This window comes from Sphaeramia orbicularis, chromosome 7 (genome assembly GCF_902148855.1).
Source record: "Sphaeramia orbicularis chromosome 7, fSphaOr1.1, whole genome shotgun sequence".
Taxonomy (NCBI): Eukaryota; Metazoa; Chordata; class Actinopteri; order Kurtiformes; family Apogonidae; genus Sphaeramia; species Sphaeramia orbicularis.
The window spans coordinates 20253084-20275178 of NC_043963.1; the positions used below are offsets into that span (position 1 = coordinate 20253084).

The window sequence follows — 22095 nt, forward strand, 5'->3', positions numbered from 1 at the left end:
AAAGCAAATCAGGAGGGAAAAATACAATGAACTGAGAGGACAAAACAGAATCTTACTCCATCAATTACATAATGTTCTTACCCAGTGAATAAATTGAAAGTTCTTAATTATTAACAATTATCCATAATTGGATCGGCAAAATACCAATTCAATGAATAGGAAGTGTGAATAAAACCCCACAGATGCTAATTTTCTTAATGGTCTTTTACTTAATAACCATTACGAATACAGTTATATAGTAATGTACGAATGCATAAAATCATAACGCAGTTATTTTTGACACATTGTAGTGGAAATGGACAATTTTGCATTCTTTTTTAAAAAACAAATTAAACTGGTAAATTTTGTACCAAAAAATATGTTCACATATGCCTGGACATAAGTCACTTCACTTTTATTGAAAAATTAGAGCTACTGCATATGGCCCTTGGCCATATTGCCATTTTATAATATTTGATAAACTGCTCAGCTCTGAAATAAATAAAACCATTTAATGTTATTTGTGGACAACTATTAATAGAACTGTTGTAAGCATGAGGTGAAATTCCAGATGCATACTTAAAATAGTATGTATACACATTGATTTTAAGTTGATGACATTAAAATGGTGACACTAAAAACGCAAGTATAAAAAACACACTCTCATGCAAAGGTTTACAAAAATGATAAAAGTATTTATTGATTTCCAATGATACCCACAGGGTTACTGTTTACCATTCATAACACCTTTAAGTACATGAACATAAGTGTACTTCTGTTAATTACTGTATGAAAACATAAACTCTGAATCATTTTAAAAACTCAGTGATAAAAAAGCCATCTCAGGACCTAAACTCTCCATAAACCAAACACAAACCCTGACATCTGCACCATTTATAAGTTTTCTTCTGCTCCCATTTTGTGAGTTTCATTGCAGTCAAAACATCAAGGCTGCAAACTCATCAGGAATAAAAATGGTGAAACAAATGTAAATTTTTGAAAACTTGAGTAAATTTACTTTCAATTTCCGCATCAAGATAAAGAAAAAAACTCACGTCGGAACTAATTAATTTTACTGCTCCAAGATTAATGTCATTTATTGTACTGAAATGCTTGACTTTGAACATCTCTGTATGTATGTGTTCTGAATTTTATATCTTTATTGAAGGCATTCTGTAGCCTGAAGATGAGTTTGCATCCCTGAAATTCAATTTAATGACTGTGTCAGGCCTTCATTACTTGTCATGAAGGCAGGTTTACATCTCTCCACACTGTGCGATGAGAATGGGCAGTTTGGGCTTGTTGTTGGGTCCTGTAGGAACATTCTGTTGGTAGGAACAAGAATAACATCAGAACCAAAATCTCAACTTTGTACAAAGTCATCTAATTACAGTCATTATTCATATCAAGGGTCTGGCTCAGGTCACAAAACACAAGAAAATGAGCAAAGATTCTAAACAATATGGTAGAGAGAAAAGCACTGTTTAATAAAACCATTCAACATTTCATGTGGTTTAATATGAAAGATATGTAAAGTAATTAGAGAACCTGTAATGAGTCAATATACTGCAATTGTGTCACATTTAGTTCACAGGCTTTAAGCACTGTTTTTGTTCTTCAGTGATAAAGTTTTTACCGTTTTAAATGCTTTATGGTCATTAAAATCTGGTCAATTTTCAGCAGTCTTAAGTTTTTCATTGTTTTAATTCTGCCAAAAAAAAAAAAAAGGGAAAGCACCTAGCATAAGCGGTGTTATCAAAGATAGGAGCTGGGGCATGTATATATGTATGTATATAGTAGTTTACCTTGTGGTTATTATTTATTAGTGTATTTGTGTGCAGCCATAATATTTATATAACCTATTAGGCCTATTCATGTAATTATGTCATAGATCATAACTCAGAAAGTGATTTTCCCCCCCCAATTCTTCTAGCTCTATTCCACCATAATGATGTGCTGCTGAAGTGGTTTGGAGAGCTTCAGTCCCAATGTGTGAAAATTAATTGAAAGAGAGGTTAAGTCTCAGCCTTTCTGCTGGTTTGTATTTTGGAAAGAAATGTGAAAAACCATCAATAGCAAGAGACAAATAATTTTCTTGTTCTGTTAAATAGGGTTATCAATTGGCCACTGAAAATAATAAATCAATCAAGAAAGTTGCAGTTTGTGGTAGAGCTGTTAAAGTAACATCTAGTTTTGTGTGAAATGATTCAGTGGACAGTATCGAAACACATCACCAACATCAAAATGGCCACTTTCTCTTCTGATCATACCTTTTTCTTTGAAAGTGATGTGACAAAGTATTAAAAGAAGTGAAAATTGCTACAGCCTGGTCATGTCGAAGCTGTAGAGTTACGATGATGGTCCTTTCAGCTGTGTAGTTTTTCTATTTATGTATTTTCATGGTCTGATAGTTGAACAGTTTTAACACAAACTGAGACTTGACTTGTAAAGTTATCTTTTAAACTGACAAACGTGTAAACGATAGCGTATTTCACACAGAATTAAAACATTTCTTTCACTATTGACTGTAATTTGTGAGAGACAGACAAAGTCTATGAGTATGTATGACAGCAGTCTAAAGTTAGTAGATAGGGTTTTTACCTTTATGGTTTGTATTTCATGTTTTGTGATACCATAGGATCATATTTAACATTGCAAAGTAGAACTGTGAATCTTCTTAATTGAAAGTGAGTTGATTGTTTTTATCTTCAGTATCACATAATATATTTGACAAAACACCGAGTTCTTTTTGACATGTCCAAGTCAAGATGTACAAGAAAATGTCCTTGTTCTTTAATAACATAACAGAAAGCTCCTGGCCCTGTCCTTTACAGCATTCATAATTAGATACATACTGTGAGATTTATAGAGATGCAGTAGTTTTCAATAAATAAATAAATAAATAAATAAAAAAGGAAAATACTGTGTTTATCATGCTATATAATGTGGGTGGTTACTGAGCTACAAAACCTGATTTAATGATATTTTGAAACAAGTGGTTCCAGGCACAACAAACCCCGCCCCTTGAATGTATTGTATCTTATTTTGGCGTGGATCCAGCTGATGTCATCATGTCTATGCATGTACTGATGTCAACATATCAATTGCCTCTATATATGTGCCAAGTTTGAAGTAAATTGAAACTAAATTGATGTTTTTAAAGACATTTGAAATTCCACCCATTATACTGTAAGCAAATGGGGAAAAAATATTTTAAAATTCATAAAAAATTTGAACTTTGACCTACTTTTCATAAAATGTAATGACATCTATTCTGGGCCACTGGCAATCTATAAACTCAATGTTGTATGAATTCAATACTTTGGCTGCTAGAGTGTTAAAGAAACAAACCAAACCAAAAACAATACCTCTTGCCTCCCCTTTGGGGGGCGGGGTAGTAACCTCTTAAGTCCTGGTATATATATGTTAAACTGTGTCACCACAATATCCTCTGCTCCAATTGTGTCTCCCCAGAATTTTGGGTTGCATGACACCCCTGGTATAAAAAATTATTATACACTTCACTTAAGTTTAAAAGGAATTTTTACCTCAATTTTTCTCATGATCAGCAAACCATCAACCACTTTTCCTGAAAGAGTTAAACATTAAAGTCATTAGTCTCAGACGCATCAGATGTTGAAGTTATAAATACAGTTCTATATGCATACTGTATATTCCAGCTCACGATGAAACTTGGTAAACTTACCAAAAACAACATGTTTTCCATCTAACCAGTCACATTTGGTGCAGGTAATGAAGAACTGACAGCCATTTGTCCCTGGGCCACTGTTGGCCTGAGATATAAAAAGAGAAGAAAGTTTTATCAGCTACAAAAACAGCAGTAAATGATTGAGAAATAGAAGAGTTTAAAAGCATTTCTTTGTAATAGTTTGGACTATACGCTTAAAATGGAATAACCTGTTGACTTGGAACAAATGAATCACGTATTAATCAGCAGACAGTTTGGATAAAGTAGAAGTGAACACAGCTGTTGATGACTTGATTATTTCCAGATACGTACCATAGACAGCAGACCGGGTGCATTGTGCTTTAATCTGAAGTTTTCATCCACAAACGGACCTCTGTAGATACTGCAGATACCTGTGCCATCACCCTTTAGGAAAAAAATCATATTTAAAAAAATGACAAAACAATGCAATCATCAATGTTTACAGTGAAAACTGGAAGTGTTGTAATTCACTGTATGTCCACTATGGGGCGAAATAATATTAATTCCTGCTCAATTCAAATGTCACATCAAGACAAGATGTAGAAAATAGTTTATTTTATAACTATGTGAGTGCATTGAAGCAGTAATGAACTTATCAGTAATGGTGAAAATAACCAAATTTAGAGCGTAAGATTTAGGAAATATCATCTATTTTATCCAAAGGTTTAAAATAGAGTACTCTAAAATATCATTAAACTATATTATTCAGTATAAAGTCTGTCCATGATTTAATTCTTCTAATAATTTATCCAAATATTACCATTTATTTAAAGACAGTCAAGGTCAAGTGCAAGGGGAGAGCCATCTTATAATAAAGCTATTCAAAGTGTGTTACAATGTGAAGAAACAGGAGAGCTACTGGTTTTGTTGGGAGATGTGTTAATTTACTGTACACCATAAATGTTCAAACAAAACCTTGACTTGTTCTGTTAGTACAGATGTTGTAAAAGTAATAAACAGAGAGCAAACAGTGTAAATACTTACATTTACAAAGTCTCCACCTTGGATCATAAAGTCTTTGATGACCCTGATAATGAACAACACATATCAGAACACTAATTCAAGTTAAAAAGAAAAAAAGTGCTTTAATATTACTTGTACAAGTTCTTTACAATTATTTGCTTCAACAGAACTACAGTACTAGTGCTCTGCAGTGTGTGTGTGACTGTGTGTGCGTGTGCATGTCCTGGTGATGGGTTAAAAGCAAAAGGTTAATTCCGGTGTGTGATGCATGTCTGCGTGTGCTGACCTAACATTAGGTTTGTTGGTTTATTAAAATTCTAAAGTACCACACATATGCATTTCTCATAACCCATCATTAGAACATGCACACACACACACACACACACACACACACACACACAGAGTGCACTAGGCTTGCCATATCAAGCGCCCAGGGGTTAAGTGACTTGCTCAAGGGCACATTAGCCAACAACTTTTAGTCTGCTGGGAATCGAACCGGTGACCCTTCAGTCACAAGCCGACGCTCCAGCCTTCTAGGCTTCTAAGCCCACATTACATACAACCTGATATATCAGATTATATCTAAATGTAAGGCCATACTTTACATATTATGTAAAGTGTGTAAAGCAGTAAAAACAAAAGTTTCAGGGAAAAAACCTCTTCTATATGCCAAAGTGGTAGTATTTCATGTGTCTTTAACCCTTTTATTCAGAGAATTTGAGATTTATGGCCTTCATTTTCTAACCTTTATTTAACTTTGAGATCAAGGTCTTATTTTCAAGGGAGACATGGCCAAGACAGTACACCAGTTACAGTAAAGGGTACACTAAAATACATCAAACATGACATCCAAAATTAAGAGACAAGGAAAGAATAAAACTATCTAAATGAAACAATCACATTTTTAAAGTTAAATGACCATTTATAGTTTTGAAATGATCCAGTGAGACTAGATGTTTATCAAGGGATAAGGAGCTAAATAAGCCCTGTTTTCAACCAGGTTTAATTCAACCCATGTCAGATGTTTGTGCTGCTCCTTGTCATGGGGTCAGGAGTCACACTAAACAGTGACTTTAACCTTCAGAATTGATTTAGTCGAGTTTTTGTGTGTCTATTAAGACTGTGCATATATTTTCTGTAATTTTTTGACGTATCTGAAGAAAAGCGAATGACAAATAAATACGAATGTTCATTTCAACCACATAAAACAACAAAGATAAAAGTGGAATAAGACTTTTGCACAGAATTGTATAAAAGAAAAATATCAACATATGATAAAGGCAACTTTGTGAAGTTACAGAGTCAACACTTGTGATTTTGGTCGAGTAAAACATAAAAATTGTACAAGGCACTACAGATGTGTGTCTGAAACATACCTGTGGAATGTACATCCCTTAAATCCAATAGGTACTCCATCTTTTCTAAAAAAAAAAGACACAAATACCGTGGCAGACACAAATACCGTGTAAAGTATCAATGACAGGCCAAACACTGCATATTATTTATTTAAAAAAAAAACCTCTTCGCTTTTGATGGCCATCATAGCTGAAATGACATTTTTAATCCTAATCCTGATGCATCACATAAAAGAAAAAGTTCAAAACTAACCAGACATTTTACATTTTAAACTTGTCTGTTCATGCCAGTTGACTAAATATGTAAAACATAGATTCAACATTATCTATATGATAAAAGCCAAGTGGCATCTGTGTGCATGCATGTGTGTGTGTCCGGGGATTGACACAAAATCCGTAAGGAACTGACTGTTGCAGTTTGGCATATTTATATATTTTTGGTCAAGAGACTAATGAAAACAGCAAGTTGATAGGACCAACACTTTGGGAAATATTAGTAATTTTGGAATACAATAGCCTTACAATCACGTTCCAATGGCCACAACACTTTGGCGGTGACTGCTGGACAAATGTGGTACAGCATGCACACACACACAACAGTATAAAAACTACCACATCTAGAACCCGTGGATCTGCACAGGTCAACGCGCTAGTATCCATATATAAATGGAGATATACATTAAGAGTATCAGTTGTATAATATGGACTAATATAGCAACATACAGTATTAGTCCAGTGTTGTTCATTTCCCATAAAAAAAGACTTTTCTATATATTTACATTCTAGTTCAGACAGGTGATGGTCCATTAGATCCTGTCCTGATGTTGTCAACTGAAGTGTTCATACAAATGCGTATGATTTGGTTACTCATTGATGTGCAAAGCTGTGACAAAAACACAATTTCTCACAGTTTCCTTGTGGATGTTGGAGGTGTTTTTTTTGTATCATTCACTTTGAACAGCTGCTGCTAACAGTGTAGATTCCCAAATAAGTTTAACAGTTAAAAGCTTTCTTTAACTGTGTCCAATTCAGATCATTGAGACTTAAAAAGTTATATCAGGATATGAATGTTTTTTTGCATCGGCTCATCCGCTACAAGTCAGTTCTGTCAGAGTGAAACTTCCATTGCAAAGACATGTTGTCATGCACTAAAAATGTAAAAACATTGTAGAAACTTGGTCTAAGAGGATATACAGCCAAAACGGGTTTCTCAAATCAGGTTTGTCCTTCAGGAACCTGTGAAGTTTCTCTTCAGTCTTGTATCTTATAGGGAAGTTCATTTTTAAGTTTTAAAACTCATACAACAGTCACATCTCAGCTGCATGACTGTATAACTGTACCTGTATCCTGCATCATTTTTGTAATTCTGATTGCACTGTGCTAGTTATATTTGTGTATACTGTCAATTATTTTTGGTCCTCTGTACATTTAAGCAACTTCTCTTGAAGAAGCTGCCTCACCTAGGGTTTCAACAAGACTTTTAAAGACCATAAAGCTGCACTACTAGGTAGTTTTTTGGTACAATTGGGTAAAAATCCCATTATTACTTCTCAGCATAAGTGGTCTGGGAGGAAATCTGAATTCTGTGGACTTTTGAGGGGTAGATTTGGCAGATCTTTCAGTTAGGAAGCTCTACTTACACAAAGCAGTGCGAAATGGTGTTAGGTTGGCTATATTTAGTTGTTTGATTTAGACCAGTAGGAGAGAATTGTGGAAGAAAGTGTGTGTTTTTCACACCTTTCTTTCCTGTTTTTAGCTCCGTAAGATGTAACATTTGGTGTGCATTTCTTTTTGCATCCTTGTACACACTGCACAATAAACTTCATTCACGAATTAAATCCAGTCAATATTTGAGATCTGACAAAACCATGTTTAAGACCTCTGACGTTCCATTTAACAAAATTAGTGGAATTTTGACTTTTTACAGACCAACAGACACCCAATTTACCTGAACTCTCCAGTACAGAACTGCCTGTAAAAGATAAAAAAAGTCAGTTAGTGCACAGACAACTGTTGTACAACATAAAATGAATCGCCTTAAAAAGTCATAAAGCCTGCACTGTACTTATCAGCCTGACCTGCAGGTGTTATCAAAGTATAAAAGCAAACAGATGAATGGTGGAGGTGGAGCTGATGTTATTAATTGCTGTCCATCTTATCAATATACAGTTAGCTGTTTGATAATAACACAATGGATAGGTATATTGGGAAGGAGGGAAAAAAAAAAGTACTGACGTTTGAGAATGGCTTCCTTTCCAAAATGGCAGAAAAGTTGATGTGTTGATGTTACAAAACAAATGGAATATTGGCAACTTTTTTTTTGTTATACATGATACTAACCTGAAATTCTCCGCTGTCTTTGGAACCACATCAGCAAACAGCTCAATCTTCATCCGCCCAACATCCTGGGTAAAACAGTAAAGGAAAAAAAAACGTAAATAGTTGAACACAGACCAGAAGAGATTACCTGTGACTATGGAAAAGCACAAATAATTAAGTAATGTGAACTGATTATCCTCTGGCAAACGATGTCTTAATATAGACAGAAACATAATCTTCTCATTCATTTATTGTCATGGTTGGCTTAAGGCAACGACAGACGACAACTTCATCTAGACAAGCCTGTTTTAACTCTCCAGTCTTGACAACAGCAGTTCTAAATTTTCCTCTGGGAGTAACAAAATACTGTGAATCTGGATAGCATTACAGGAAATGTATTAATTTCAGGAAATATCCCACTGATAGTATGAGCAGTAATAAACAAAAAGTAGCCGTTTCTGTCTGCCTATGAATGACGTGTGATTTTCCTTTTGTATCCGTCACTTCTCCGTTGCCAAAAACATCAATTGGACTGTAGAAATACAAGCTACTTTGTTCTGATTCACTTAGCAATTCTCAGTGGTCAAAGTATACATTGTTGAGAGTTGCAAATGAGCAGATACCACAATTTTAATGAAGCTTAGTGCAGGCCATAAAGTCCTAAGCGATCTTTGTATGTATGGTGTGAGTGTTCTGCAGCGGCCAACCCAAACAGGCATGTATGTATATGTACGTTTGCACACTGTTGGAATAATTACCCATGTGTGTAAAAAGGCCCGTCTAATCTCCGTGACATCACTACACTGCCCTGCCTTCGAGCCCAGTCGCCGCTGAGACAATGTGTTTTTTCAAGGACGCGATATGAGATGCAGAAGTGTTGACACAGAGCAAACATTCAGCGCAAAACATTTCATCTGCTTTCAGAACCACATCCACAGAAGTCGACTGTCAACAAACAGGTAAGACAGCTTATACCGTGTTGATGCAATGTCTGTTAGATGGCAATCTGTACAAGATTTGGTTAAATTATTTTTAACTGAAAAAGATGGAATAAAAAGGGTCTCGAGTATCTACAGCGACTTCCTCAACTTTAAGACACAAGGTTTTTCAACTAACATTAATGTGAATGTATGCAACCACATCATCACCCACATACTTAAAAATTAACTAAATGTCTAAACAATGTTCAGGATATTCTGAAAACACGGAAACTGTTCAGTGACGAGTTTAAAAACACATTAGGAATAGTTTAAAATTAACAAAATGTGAGGCTTCCTAGATCAATCACTTTTCAACCCATCCACAGTATAATGAAACCATGACAAATTATGACTGGTTTTTCTAGTTTTTTTTTTGTCAGATGCTGCCAGTGGTAATTTTAGTGAACTGTTACCATGGTAACAAAGCTCTAGTTGTTAATTAGCCTCAGGGAAACTGCTCTTGAATATTTAAGAAATAGAAAAACAATCCCAGCTTCCCTTTTTGTAAAATCTGCTCCATAATATAAGTTTGTCTTATTCTTCAACCAAGTTTAATAAAGTAGTGTTGTCAAGTCAAAAAAATGTTGGACTATTAATAACTGATATTGACAATCTGATGATAAATGTTAAATCATGGCTTCTTTTAAGTTTACAGCTTTGGTTTTGGCATTGAGCATGTAGCATAGCATATTCATATTCATACATACGTCACTATGCTGTTCTACTCGTCATAGAAGCAACATGGAAGCTCCCAAAACCACAATATTTTGGCTTCAAAGTGTCATAACATCCAGTCACCTACTGTTAGATTTAGTCTTTTGATTTGGACCGAGAGCTGTAGAAGGTAGATTTTTTTTTTATTACCTCCGCCAAGGAGGTTATGTTTTTGCCAGGGTCTGTCTGTCTGTCTGTCTGTCCGTTAGTGTGCAACATAACTCAAAAAGTTATGGACAGATTTGGATGAAATTTTCAGGGTTTGTTGGAAATGGGATAAGGAAGAAATGATTACATTTTGGTGGTGATCAGGGGTGGGGGGGCCCACGGGGGGGGCCACTGATCGTTAGCGTGCAACATAACTCAAAAAGTTATGGACAGATTTGGATGAAATTTTCAGGGTTTGTTGGAAATGGGATGAGGAAGAAATGATTAAATTTCGGTGGTGATCGGGGGTGGGGGGGCCCACGGGGGGGGGCCACTGATCGTTAGTGTGCAACATAACTCAAAAAGTTATGGACAGATTTGGATGAAATTTTCAGGGTTTGTTGGAAATGGGATAAGGAAGAAATGATTACATTTTGGTGGTGATCGGGGGTGGGGGGGCCCATGGGGGGGGCCACTGATCAGCCTTGGCGGAGGTCTGCGCTCTCCGAGTGCTTCTAGTTATTATTATTATTCCTGTAGTTTTAAAGGCTGATTTGTGCTCCTGTGTGAAAGCTGACAAAAACAGATGGGTAATTGTGTTTTTAAGATATCAGTCTCAAACAGTCTCTTCAGTCTCAAACAATGGAACAAATATGACGCAAAACAAGATAGTCAGCCACTGGACATGTGAACAATACATGTTGACAGCCTTGCTCTTCTTTATGTGTCTAACATGTTACTCTGGCATGTTCATGACGTACATTTGTCTGCAACATGAATACTGGGTGTTTTTTTTAAATACTGAGATAAAGTATTCAAACGTATTTTGAACATTTTTTGTAGTTATTCATTCCTTCATTCATTTTCCAAACTGCTTGATCCAATGGGCGCAAGCAAGTCCTTGGACATGTTGCCAGTTTATCACAGGGCTGACATACACAGATGAACATCCACTCACTCTCACTGTCACACCTGTGGCAAATGTAGTTTGAATGAACCTATTAATGTCTTTGGATAGTGAAATGAAGCTGGGGTACCTGGAGAGAACCCAGAGACACAAGAAAGACATGCAAACGCTACACAGAAAGGCCTCTGCCCCACCTCTATATTTGTATATAGCAAAATCACATCCAGTTATGTCTGCGCTGATGTCAGACTCAATCCAGATAACAGCAAACAGTAAAATATTATTCCTGAATTGTGTATCAGATTTTTTTATTCCCCAACATTGGTTATATGTGCCAGACAATTCACTCAAAATTGGAAGAAAAAGCAGAAAATGTGACAGTATCAGGAATACTAGTCACTTCTTCCATTTAAAGGCTGCATATGTTAACCTTTAGAATCACATCATTAACATATGTATATTAACCCTTTCATGCACAAATTATGAGAACCTTAATCAAGATTTTTTTCCCTGAGTGTTTTCGTTTCTCTTTTAAACATGAAAAAACAATGTGATTGAAAAATTTCTTATAAAATAAACAAATAATAAATAAATAGATAAAATACATAAAAAGTAAAAAAAAAATTAGAAAATAAAAAAGTAAAAAAATATATAATAATAATAATAATAATAAAGAAGAAGAAGAAGAAGAAGAATCAGCTGGACACCATGTGTTTAATTTTTGAAGCAAAGAAACATATTTACTGATAAAATGTGTGAAAACTACAGGGGGGCTTGTGATTCTGGGGGTTTATGCTCAGGGGAGATCTACATAATGTTACCAATTCATGTCAGAAAAGATATGTAGTGTCTTAAAACTTTAATAAAGATATGTGTAAAATAAATAAATAAATAAATAAAAAATCCATGAATATACAAGAGAACAGCTGTAGAATAGCCGTCCACTGTAGTGATCACTACGCATGAAAGGGTTAAAGATTTGTGTAGTGGTGTCATGCAGTTTTGATTTTCTTTCACTTTTCTAACCTTCAGCAATGACAAAATGATTAAATTAAATCAGTTATTCATGTGCTGTACACAATCAAAAAGCCTCAAGATACATTGAAATAAATGTCCAAAAGTGAAACCCCTTTACTGGTCTACAACACTTTTCTCATTTGGATGTTTTCCAGTAGCTTTGATACACTGACAAAGGACGAATGCACTTTTCACAGCTAGTTTACCCAACATGGTCACTGCTGTATTTTAAGTAACTGATATTGGTGGGGTCAACACATTTTTATCTTAAATATGATTAGTTCTTCCTTAGATAACCCAAGCCAAGGATTTTCTGATTGCTTTTTATTAGAAGGCCATTTTATGGTGGAGGCCCTAGAACAGGGGTGTCCAATCCTGGTCCTCGAGAGGTACCATCCTGCATGTTTTAAATGTATCCCTCTTCCAGCCCACCTGATGGTCAGTATCAGGCTTGAGGATAGGCTTATTATTTGACTCAGGTGTGTTGGAAGAGGGATACGTCTAAAACATGCAGGATAGTAGGCCTAGCTCTCGAGGACCAGGATTGGACACCCCTGCCCTAGAAGATGGGGAAACTTCCTATTTTCTGTTATTTTACACCATAGTGTTTATATGAATGGAACACATTAAAGACTGTTCATTCGTGCATTATCATGACATTGGAACTTCTTTGTAAAGAGTTTGTAATCACTTGTTTCTTGGGCGTACTTGGTTGCAAACATCTATGATATATCTATGAGCTTGGCTTCTCAACAGTGTCAACACTAGCTACTATTGGCTAAAAAATGCAGTCAGCTTAGGTCAACAAATGATAAGCTCCCAGAGCAAACTTCATGTAAGCACACAGACGCTTGCAAATAATCAACCTTTAATGTAATACAATTAAAACACACAATATATCCACTGTTTTTAGAGCAAAGGAAACAAGAACTTTCAGTATGTAAAATATGCAAACAATAAGCAACAACCCATATTGTTTACTGGGTGTCAGTGTAGTTATATATATATGTGTATATGTATATAACCTAATAGCAAAAACACACAAAACCAGCTGTGGGGTGTGGTTTGAAGTTACTGTGAAGTATTGTTAGGACCAGGAGTTACCCTCTGTAAGTAATGTGTATACGTGCATACCAGGATGTGAGAAAAAAAGAACTCATCTCCAGGACAAACACCAGAGAAAACAAGCAAGATGCCACAGACACAGAAGGTGTGTCCCATCAGTTTGCATTCTCAGTGGGAAGGGAGGTGGAGCTGTAATGAACTGACTAAAAAAGGAACTGCTCCACCTGACAAATCATACACCTCACAGAAACCCACACGAAAGCACACACAAGCTCTAATGAACATTACTGGACAACTCCTCTGGCACACACTGGACTAGGACAAACCCAGATACAGAGGTATGAGTTATCAGGGTTGTGAATTTTTTTTTTTTTTTTTTTAACTTGGTGAGGTATTCAGATAGATAGTTCAACTAGCATGACTTTGCTTGTCATCAGTCAGGAGATGCCTGAAATACAGGTAATTCAGGATGGGTGCTGCTGCAGTGAAAAACACTGCTGTGAGAGACGAACGTGGAGCTGGAATTTCTAAACATGCTGATGATAAAAATCAGCTTGAAACTGATGGAACTATGTGTTGTATGCAATTTTTGTAGGCTGAAAAGCAGTGGTGGAATTTAACAAAGTACTTTTCCTCACGTACTGTGCTTAGAATTTAAGTACCTGCTCTGTAATTTAATTTTTCCATTTCATGCAGCTTTTTAGAACTAATCAACTATGTTTGTTGGTCTATTTTTTGTGATAAAATGAAGGATGCATTTACTGATTGTGAACATTAAAAACCCTCAGTCTGAAAAAGTATGGATACAAATTTAAAAACAGGCTTGTTTTTCTGAGCACATAAACAGATTTCTTTTAGAAGATATATGTTCTCACAGTACAACAGTTTCACAAATGTATGACAGAATACTGCAGTTCAATGTTGTGGGTGAAAACTACCAGGTTTTATGCAAAGTAGTTCAACTGAACTGAACCGTCAACATCTATGACAGCATCATCTGGTGTTTAAATCTTCACAGATATTCCTCACTCCACCATGTTTAATTTTAAGTGTTATTTCTTGATGTGTCAAAGTCGACACATATAATCAAACATGGACTTTAATATAATTATTTTATATGTCTAATGATCATGATTTTCAAGATTCTACATTTACAGTGAGTTCACTTCTTGTTAATATTTCCTTGATCAAACCCTCCCAAAACCTAACCAGTTCATACAGGCTTGGCCGATCATGAGTGACTCCATTGTGTAAGTCTGCTACATGAAGGAATGCAGGATTTTTTCCTCCTTCATTTAGATCAGCAAAATGTTTGTATACTTAAAGCTCCTAACAAATATTAATTTGTCTTCCACAGAATTTCCTCGAGTTTTAAAGAGATGCAATAATGTCTGTGATGGTCAGTGTACCAACAGCTCTGGAAGGAAACACTGGGATGATGCTGGCCATCATAGAGAAACAGGACGAGGAGTACGGCTGTCACACAGACAATAGTGTACAGTTTATTATACTAATGCTTCTCAAAACAGGAATGGATGCAGGTGTATTGTACCTGTGCTGCAGGAAGCTGTATACTAACTTTTTAAGCATGTCCAACCTGTCCATCTTTCTTGCTGATGTGATAATGCTATTTTCTATGGCAGTAGTGTTATCTCTTAAGGCAGAGTATTCTCATTTTTCTCTCTGCTTCATCTTGGCGTTTTTCTCTGCAACATATGCAGCACTGCCTCTGCCCACAATGTGCCTGCTTTTGTTGGACTACTGCTTAGAGGATACCTGCAGCGGCAAGCAGAGCGCCCTTGGCAAATGCCTGAGGAACTTGACCATGACTTTGCTGTTGTGGACAGTGGTTGTTATTTATTCCATTGGATCAGTGACACCTGAGCTGATGGAGCTAGAGTATAATACAGGGTCAAAGGCTGTGGTGTGTGAGATCTACGAGTCAAGAGCAGTAAACTACTTTACCGTAGGGCTTTTCTCAGCTCTCATTTTAGCTCTGTTGCCCTGCTGGCAAATGATTCCCCAGTGGATCAGTGAAGCCAACAGGATATCGGAAGCACGAGACAAGATTCAAGAGAAGCAGCAGAGTGACCGGATACTCACAAGCGCCGAGACAAAAAGCTTTGTGGCGGATCCCACCATACCGCAGCCACCTCTATGGCTCAGCCTCACACTGGGCTTTGCTGTATTTTGGATACCTTACCTCACAGTGTCTGTGGCCTGTCAGCTCTTTGGATTTGGAGTGCCACCCTATATCACCGTTAACCTGCTGTGGGTTCAGTGCACCAACAGTGTAATAGTGGGTGTGATGTTCTGGATACAGAGCAAGACACTGGGGCCATACAACCGTCTACCTGAAGACGTGTGCTCGTGGCATGTTTACTGGCACTTGAGCAAGGGAACGCATGTACAGAAGCTCGCTGTGTTTGACCCAACAAAGAAGAAGGGAAACACCCATATCTGTGTCTAAGGAAAAACAAAGAAAAGCTACCAATAAACCTGCAACTTCACAGGTTTAGAGGCAATAGCAAATGGAAACTATGAGGAAATTATGACTGTAATGCAGCATGATACACCACATGAACCTGATATAAGTTTTACTTTTGCACAACGTAGTATGATGTTTGCTGCTGCAGATGCTGAGCTGGGTGTTACTAGAAGAGACGGAATTATCTGTATGCAACTGAGTTCTTAACAGTTTTAGTTTACAATAAAACAATGAATTATCTACAAATTGCTTTCTTTATAATTTTATGAGAGCAGTAATAATAGAGCAGTAATAATCCATCTTTAAAACCACATGGTCCCAAGTTGAGAAAGATAAGTGGAGAGTATTGAATAAAACACAATTTTAAGTTCTGTTTTTACTATGTCGAAGTTTGCATGATAAAAACTACATGCTGCTCTTTTCGTGTGTTGTATAATTTTTGTGGGGCCAAACAAATTCCACACCCTTCATTATACATAATGAAGTTAAAATGTGTTTTTTTTCCCCTGACAGTAGAGCGAGCCTATATAGAAGCCCAGTCAAAACAAAAGAATAAACTGTGAGATTTTTTTGGTCATAGTGTCCAGAACTGTAAAAATGGTTTACCAAGGTATAAATGTATGGCTAGTTGTCATCAAAAAGCCTCAAAAAGCAAATGCGGAACTGTCAGTGGGTCAACAGTTTACCTGAAAAATGTTGCAGCTGACAAAAAGCTACACTGTGAATGACTTTCCGAATGTACTACGCAAATACTTTATGAAGAAAAGTAGAAAAGTGTGGGTAAAAGCCTGTCTTTTTTGTCAAATCACCACAAATGTTGAATTTTCTGCATATTTATATTAATATACTGCCAAGCATTTGCCAAAGTGTTCTTCAGAGAAAAGCTTCAAACCCGTAATGGAAATTCAAAGAAAGGCAAACTAATAACCCTGCTGCATCACAGACTGCTGGATCACCATATCAGGAAGTAAAATAAGACTTGCATGTGTAAATGGTTAACCAATGCTTGAACTACTGGCTGTCATTAAAGAGCTCGATCCTAATGTCTCCTTCAGTAGCACACAGCAAAGAATTTAACTACAAAATGTTGCTATTAACCAAAGACTGCACTGTCTACAGACTCCTGAATGTGAAATTTAATTTGTATGCATATTGGCTGCATGGTGCAGATGTAGAGATTAAAAAGGATTTTAAGAATGAAATGCAACCCAATAAAAACTGTTTTTTTTTTGTTTTGTTTTTTAATCGCAAAGTTAACCTCTGCTGGGTGGGAGAACATGTTCTAACATGTTACAGCTGAATTGTTTTAATAAAATAAAAAGATTGGTGACTTTACCTTGTCTGTCGCTAGGTGCACTGACTATGACACATATCGCCCAGAGGGATTTATGTGGCTCAATTACTTAAATGTTTGTCATTTTTTTAAAAAGAGGTCAAACTTGTTTAACCTCATCTGCGCTTGCTGTAACTAATCCAGTGGTTCTCAACCTTTTTTGGCTCGTGACCCCATTTTAACATCACAAATTTCTGGCGACCCCAGAAATTCATAACAGAAACTTTTTTTTGCTAAAATTAATTTGTTTTTGATCATGTAATAGTTTGCTATACTATGTTGCAAATAAACATAAATTTCAGACAACATTTAGGCTATATAATGTATATAATGCACCTTTTTAAAATTTTTATAAGGAAAAGTGTGTGGTGTTTTAATTATAATGACATATATATTGAGTCATTACAACATATTTTTATTAGTTTTTTTTTTTTTTTTTTTTTTTAAATCAATTACTACAAATTTCAGGTGACCCCATTTGAATTCCAGGCGATCCCATGTGGGGTCCCGACCCCAAGGGTGAAAAACACTGAACTAATCTGTACACTGTTCTAAATTATATAATATGTTCCAGCCTGTTTTCTCTGTATTGAATTTGCTGAGAAAACCAGATGGCTGGCCAGGCTAGTTTTTTTCTGTATTAGAGAGAAAATGTGAATAAAACACTACAAACTTGACCCACATCACATTAACTGAATGAGGACATCAGTCAGATCAACTATCAAAATTCAGAGATGTTATAAATAAAATTGTTAAACTCCCTATCTGATTAATTCATTGAACAGAATTAGCTCATTTTAAAAGCCTTACATCTCTGTCACTCTTCAGAGACCATTTTATAGTGTGCCTAGGGAGTCTTCATGATCCACTAAGACAAAATAATCTTATGTCTGACTGACTACAGCACTGAACTGAGGGTATGAAACCAACACACAAAAACACTAGATTTATCAAATAGTACATTCAGAAAAATACAATTACAAAATACTGTCTGACAAGTGTAAGAATTTAGAAAACATTTAATGTTAAGTTGACGCTCAGTGTATTTCGTTTGGTGACATCTAGTTGTGAAGGCACTGACTGCACCAGTGGGGCTATGACTGCTGCACACAAACACTGATATTACATTATGACTACTGACAGAGGAAGTGGTAATAATGCTGATTATTTTGTTACTTTGGCACATATTGGTGGTTGGGATATATTAGGCAGCAAGTGAATATTTAGCCCTCAAAGTTGATGTGTTGGAAGAAAAAAAATAGGCAGTGTAAGTATTTGAGTGACTTTGAAGGACAGTCAGATCACATATCAATCAGGCATCTGTGGGATATGCTGGAAAAACAAATCCATAGATTCAACAAGTAACAACGTCTGGGGCAGGAGTATTCAAATCCAGTCCTTGAGGGCTCCTATTCTGCATGTTTTAGATATTTCCCTCTTCCATCACATCTGGAAGCCATCCCATCGTTATCAGGCTTCTGCAGAGCTTGATAATGAGCTGATCATTAATTGAACCAGGTGTGACTGGAGGAGGGAAATATCTAAAACAAGCAGGATACGGGTCCTCGAGGACTGGAGTTGGACACCCCTGGTCTAGGGCATAAAGCAGGGGTGTCCAACTCCAGTCCTCAAGGGCCAGTATCTTACATGTTTTAGAGGTTTCCCTCTTCCAGCACACCTGGAAGCCGTCACATCATTATCAGGCTTCTGCAGAGCTTGGTGATGAGCTGATCATTATTTGAACCAGGCGTGCTGGAAGAAGGAAATATCTAAAACATGCAGGATACCGGCCCTCGAGGATCAGGTTTGGACACCCCTGGCGAAAAGGATCTGCTGTTAATGCCTCGATGCCACATACCACAGCACATCTTCGAAGTTCTGGGGGAGCCCATGTCCATTCTATGTCAGAGCTGTCAAAAGGGAGACCTACACAATATTAGGAAGGTGGCAGTACTCTTATTTTCCCACAGATGCTTGCTTTTGGTAGAATCTAGCCACTGCAGACCTGGAATACCCAAGGCCCCCAGTTTTGGAAATACTCGATCCAGTGATTTGGAGATCACAATACGGCCCTTGTCAAAGTCACTCTCATCCTTGCACTTGACCCTTCTGCTGCTTCCAACACATCAACTTCAAGACCTAAATATTCTTGTTTCCTAATACACCCCACACTCTGAAAGGTGCTATTGTAACAAAATGATCCACTTTATTACCACTTCACCTGAAAGTGGTCATAGGGTTAGGGCTGATCGGTGTATATTTTATACGGGTGGCATTAGTTTACATTAACATATGCTCCCACCTGTAATGAAACAGTAAAAAGGTGAACTATAGTCCCAGTTACTGCTGAGCAGGGGTCAACAACCCTGGTCCTGGAGAGCTCCTATCCTGTATGTTTTACATGTATTCCTCTCCCAATACACCTGACGGTCGTTATCAGGCTTTTGCAGAGTTTGATGATAGGCTTATCATTTGAATCAGGTGTGTTGGAAGAGGGATACATCTAAAACATGCAGGATATGACCTCTAGACGACCAGGGTTGGTGACCCCTGATGTAGAGACAAGGTGGACTCCATGAATGGCAACCCATACCCTGTGTAGATATAAACGGGTTATTCTAAAGCAGGGGTGCCTAATCGTGGTCCTCAAGAGCTACTACTATCCTGCATGTTTTAGATGTATCCCTCTCCCAACACACCTGACGGTCGTTATCAGGCTTCTGCAGAGTTTAATGATAGGCTTATCATTTGAATCAGGTGTGTTGGAAGAGGGATACATCTAAAACATACAGGACAGTAGCTCTTGAGGACCAGGATTGGACATCCCTGTTCTAAAGCAACAAAAACAGGATTCTCATTTTCATATGATTACAGACTCATGTAAAAATGACTATGAATATCAAATTCCATCTCTGCAGTTAGATTTTCCTAAATCTTAATACTGGTCCCTCAAGTGATCATACATTTTTAATAACATACATTTAAGTGTAAAAATGTAAAATGTGTTAATGAAAAAAATATTTTATTCCAACTTTATGCGCAACCGTGTAAATAATACCATATGGAAAACATGGTGGAGAAGGGTGAGCATAGGTGTTGTTTTTTGAGTTGGTGCAGTAAGAAAACATTTGGCATGCCTTTTTATGCGCTAATTGTAGAGAAATCGTGGTAGGGCTAAGGGCTATTATGGATAAATAAGTTTGTCATTTACTCAGGACAGGGTAAGCATTATCTTAACACTTCCTTTTTGTGAGGAAAAATAAGATATCTTGATTTGTGTACGCTTAACAACTTTTGATAGAATTTTACATCACCTTTTAAATTGGATGTCAGTGATTGTAATGTTTTCACCTTGTTTAATAAAAACTGCGATTACAATCATTTTGATATAATGCGGTGAAAGGCAGCGTAAATAAACAAAACAAGCACTAAGTGAATCACAAAATCAGACACAACACGTATGGCTTTGTCTTATTATGTCTTCGTATGTCTAGGGAAATGGAAAAAATTAGAAATTAAGGATAATGTGTTAAAAAGTTTAAGGAGTAGAAAACTTAATAACACACAGGTCCTCCGGCAGCTAGAGCATAATATTTGAGAGATTTACGTAGTGCATAGTATACAGGTATCGTTATTAAAGAAATTTAAAAAAAATAACATAAAAGTTGAGCCAGAGGAAAATAATACAATAGAATCTAACCCTTGTTTGTAACTATTCATTTTAGCGGCAACCGCTGTCAAAGCTAAAATACTTCGTTACTGGAACTATTAAGGCCCAAATGTCTACCTTATTGTAACTGTGTGTTAAATTAGCTATTGTTAAAGTAATATAATACTATTACATTATTAGGTTTTAAATATATATCAGTAAAATGCTGTAACGTACAGTTAACGTTAGCCGGCATTAGCTAACAGTTGTCCGTCTCTCCTACTCACCTGCCCTCCGATGGTAATGTCGAAGAAAACTATCGGATTGGCGGGGTTTGAAGATGGAAGAGACATTATAAATAATCTCCCTGGTTTATAGTTGTATATTTTATCCTCTGAAAACAATTACACTACAACAAAATGCTTGAGTATCCAACACATGCCCGTCAGAAACAATGACAGACCGGGTACGAGCCGCGGAGAGGGACAAAATAGGTCCTTCGCGAAAAAACATCAAGATGCTGCTTCAGCCTTCAGTCATGGTGGGTCCAATCACAACCAAGTGACGAAATTACCTTTACGTTTTGTTGTAATCCTAAATCCTAAGTATTTGTAACACTGTGCCGACTGTTTTGAATTCGTTGACTCTGTGCCTCGCTCCATTCCATAGTGTGTTTATTATATCTTGCTTACAGCTTGCTGTTTTAGTAATGCTGCCATAACATGGCATTTCAGTCACCTCAAGAAAGTAATTTGGCTTTGCACAGTGCATATTACACTTGTATCTTATGTTTATAAGACAAGTTTTATTTTTACTATAAAGGCCACTGGGAAAAAAGATCCAATATATTCTTTTTATTATTACTCAAAGAAGAAAGTCAGAATTCTGAGATTTAAGTCAGAATTCTGACTTTTTTCCCCCTGACATTCAGGAAGTGTGTCACTTTTGCATTATGGCATGCAGGAGTACAGCCAGCTGACATAATGACAGATTTAGAATGACATCATATGGATTCTTTAATAAAGAGAGCACAGATATAGGAATCAAGAGCACAAAGCGCCACTCCTGCATACCATAAAGCAGAAATGACACTCTCCCTGAATGTCAGAAAAAAAAAATCAGTATTCTTAGAAAAAAGTCAGCATTCTAACTTTTTCTCTCAGAATTCTGACTTTAATATCAGAGCTGATTAACCCAGGTGTGCCTGACCACAGCAGTCACAGCAATTAGCAGGCACACCTGGATTAATCAGTGTGTCCAATAATGAAAGACAGGAAATAAAGGAGCTGCCTTAAGCTCAGGACGTAGTGGGGCTGTGCATACAACCCATTTAATAATTCTTAAGATTGATTTGCCATTTTCATTCAGTCATTTCTACTAACATCATTTATCTAAGGTTCCTTGCTATTTTTTACCGAAGATAAAATAAAGCTTTAATTACATGGTTTT

General features: G+C 36.6%; 2 protein-coding genes across 3 annotated transcripts; one reads left to right on the plus strand and one right to left on the minus strand.

The window, feature by feature from the left end:
- Positions 1-653: 653 nt before the first annotated feature.
- ppih (peptidylprolyl isomerase H (cyclophilin H)) lies at positions 654-21116 on the minus strand. The gene is made up of 9 exons (XM_030139624.1): positions 20934-21116; positions 8368-8432; positions 7976-7999; positions 6049-6093; positions 4694-4736; positions 4001-4093; positions 3686-3773; positions 3528-3568; positions 654-1304 (listed from the first exon to the last, which is right to left on the minus strand). The coding sequence occupies exons 1-9, from the start codon at positions 20997-20999 to the stop codon at positions 1236-1238; spliced, it is 534 nt and encodes a 177-aa protein (XP_029995484.1). The 5' UTR covers positions 21000-21116; the 3' UTR covers positions 654-1235.
- On the plus strand, positions 9193-16999 carry LOC115422965 (uncharacterized). Of its 2 annotated transcripts, none has more exons than XM_030139622.1 (2): positions 9193-9305; positions 14534-16999. In XM_030139622.1, the coding sequence occupies exon 2, from the start codon at positions 14564-14566 to the stop codon at positions 15644-15646; it is 1083 nt and encodes a 360-aa protein (XP_029995482.1). In that variant the 5' UTR covers positions 9193-9305; positions 14534-14563; the 3' UTR covers positions 15647-16999. The 2 variants fall into 2 exon arrangements, with proteins under 2 accessions (XP_029995482.1, XP_029995481.1); XM_030139621.1 differs by lacking the exon at positions 9193-9305 and adding an exon at positions 13383-13514.
- Positions 21117-22095: the final 979 nt, after the last annotated feature.